The following is a 1,872-nucleotide window of genomic DNA, read 5'->3' as shown; positions in this document are numbered from 1 at the left end:
ACTGCAACCTCTGCCTCCTGGGTTCAAGTGATTCTCCTTCCTTAGCTTCCTGAGTAGCTGGGATTACAGGCATGCACCACCAGGCCCGGCTCATTTTTCTATATTTAGTAGAGATGGGGTTTCGCCTTGTTGGCCAGGCTGGTCTCAAACTCCTGACCTCAGGTGATCCGCCCACCTTGGCCTCCCAAAGTGCTGGGATTACAGGTGTGAACCACCGTGCCTGGCCTTGGATGGATCTTTTAAGCAGTAGTAAGGCTCTGGATGGTTGTTAGGCTGAGTTTGGGGTTGCCTCATTTCCTGAAGTCAGAGCATACAGGAATGATGTGTTTTCATTCTGGTTTTGATTTCAGGTACTTTCTTTCAATAAAAGTGGCGGTGGTGGAGATATCCACCAGGGCTTCCAGTCTCTTCTCACCGAAGTGAACAAGACTGGCACGCAGTACTTGCTTAGGACGGCCAACAGGCTCTTTGGGGAAAAGTCTTGTGATTTCCTCTCAGTAAGTCATACTTGCTGTTATTCACTAAAGAAAGAAAGGTGGCCAGGTGGTGGGGGCTGGGGTCCAGCAGGATGCGTGTGGCTCTAAATGCCACTATGCCATATGTAGGCTTTTGTAATTTGTTTCTTTTCACCTGCCAATATGTTTTAAATTCTCTGCATTTCAGTAAGGTGGGTCTACTTCATGCTTTTGAACTGTCTTGTCAGCATCTTGTCAGACAGCTCCTTGATGCATGGCTGCTCCCTTAAAGGATCCAGCAGTTGGTGAAGTTTGTTTGATATTCAGAGACTGATTCAACTTAGGTTTTTTTGTTTTTTTTTTTCTGAGTCAGAGTTTCGCTCTGTTGCGCAGGCTGGAGTGCGGTGGAATGATCTCAGCTTACTGCAACCTCCGCCTCCTGGGTTCAAGTGATTCTCCTGCCTCAGCCTCCCGAGTAGCTGGGATTACAGGTGCCCACCACCGTACACGGCTAATTTTTGTATTTTTAGTAGAGACAGGCTTTTGCCATGTTGGCCAGGCTGGTCTCGAACTCCTGAGCTCACATGATCCACCCGCCTCGGCCTCCCAAAATGCTGGGATTACAGGTGTGGGCCACGGTACCTGACCTTGACTTCATTTTTAAGGTAGGATTAAATATAGCTAAAGCTAGGAAGTTGTATTTCAGGTTAAGTCCTCATATTTATTTGTAAATTATATATGTCAATCATAAAATTATAGGTTTTCTGATTTGGTGCAGTGAAGAAGGAGGCCGTTGGTGTTCATCATTTGTGTAGCCAGGCAGTTACGTCACTCTGTCTATCCTAGTCTTTTAGAGATTCCTGCCAAAAATTCTACCAAGCAGAGATGGAGGAGCTTGACTTCATCAGCGCCGTAGAGAAGTCCAGAAAACACATCAACTCCTGGGTAGCGGAAAAGACAGAAGGTGAGAGTGTATTGCTTTCTACTCGTAACAGCATCTGAACCCATTTTATTGTCAGTTCCTTCACAAGACTTCACAATCTTCACAAGATTCTAAACAGGAATGATTTTGTTTTTCTCTGAATAACTGCAAACTTAAAAAATCTGCTTCTGAAATCAGTTGCCATTATTTGACATTTTGGAAATGCTCAATGTATGCTGTTGTCTCTGGCTTCTCCCTGCGTCCTCAGCGTGCCCGTGATGTCTTTCAGTATTTGGTACACCTCTTCTGGACCAATCCACATTTTAATTTTGAGGAGGGGGTTCATGTTAATATAGTTTTCCCTTTCATAAGTAACATAAAAGATTCAGTATGGATCTCAAGCTGCCTCCTCTTGGGTAGTACGGTCTACAGTTTTCATGCATTGCTGTGGGACACCGGGTCATGCCCTGGTCTATCTACGGTTCTTAATTTAAA

At 45.0% G+C, this 1,872-nt stretch overlaps 1 protein-coding gene across 5 annotated transcripts in view; it reads left to right on the top strand.

Moving 5' to 3' along the window:
- SERPINB6 (serpin peptidase inhibitor, clade B (ovalbumin), member 6) overlaps window positions 1-1,872 on the top strand; it is a 29,292-nt gene that overhangs the window by 16,095 nt on the left and 11,325 nt on the right. For all 5 annotated transcript variants that reach the window (XM_011984545.1, XM_011984543.1, XM_011984544.1 and 2 more), the window contains exons 3-4: window positions 351-497; window positions 1,302-1,419. In XM_011984545.1, coding sequence (XP_011839935.1) covers window positions 351-497; window positions 1,302-1,419 — 265 coding nt within the window. The remainder of the gene's footprint in view (window positions 1-350; window positions 498-1,301; window positions 1,420-1,872) is intronic.

Source organism: Mandrillus leucophaeus, unplaced genomic scaffold (genome assembly GCF_000951045.1).
Source record: "Mandrillus leucophaeus isolate KB7577 unplaced genomic scaffold, Mleu.le_1.0 Scaffold27, whole genome shotgun sequence".
Lineage (NCBI taxonomy): Eukaryota > Metazoa > Chordata > Mammalia > Primates > Cercopithecidae > Mandrillus > Mandrillus leucophaeus.
Note: the sequence above shows the minus strand (reverse complement) of the source record. Positions and strands in the feature narration are given on the sequence as shown.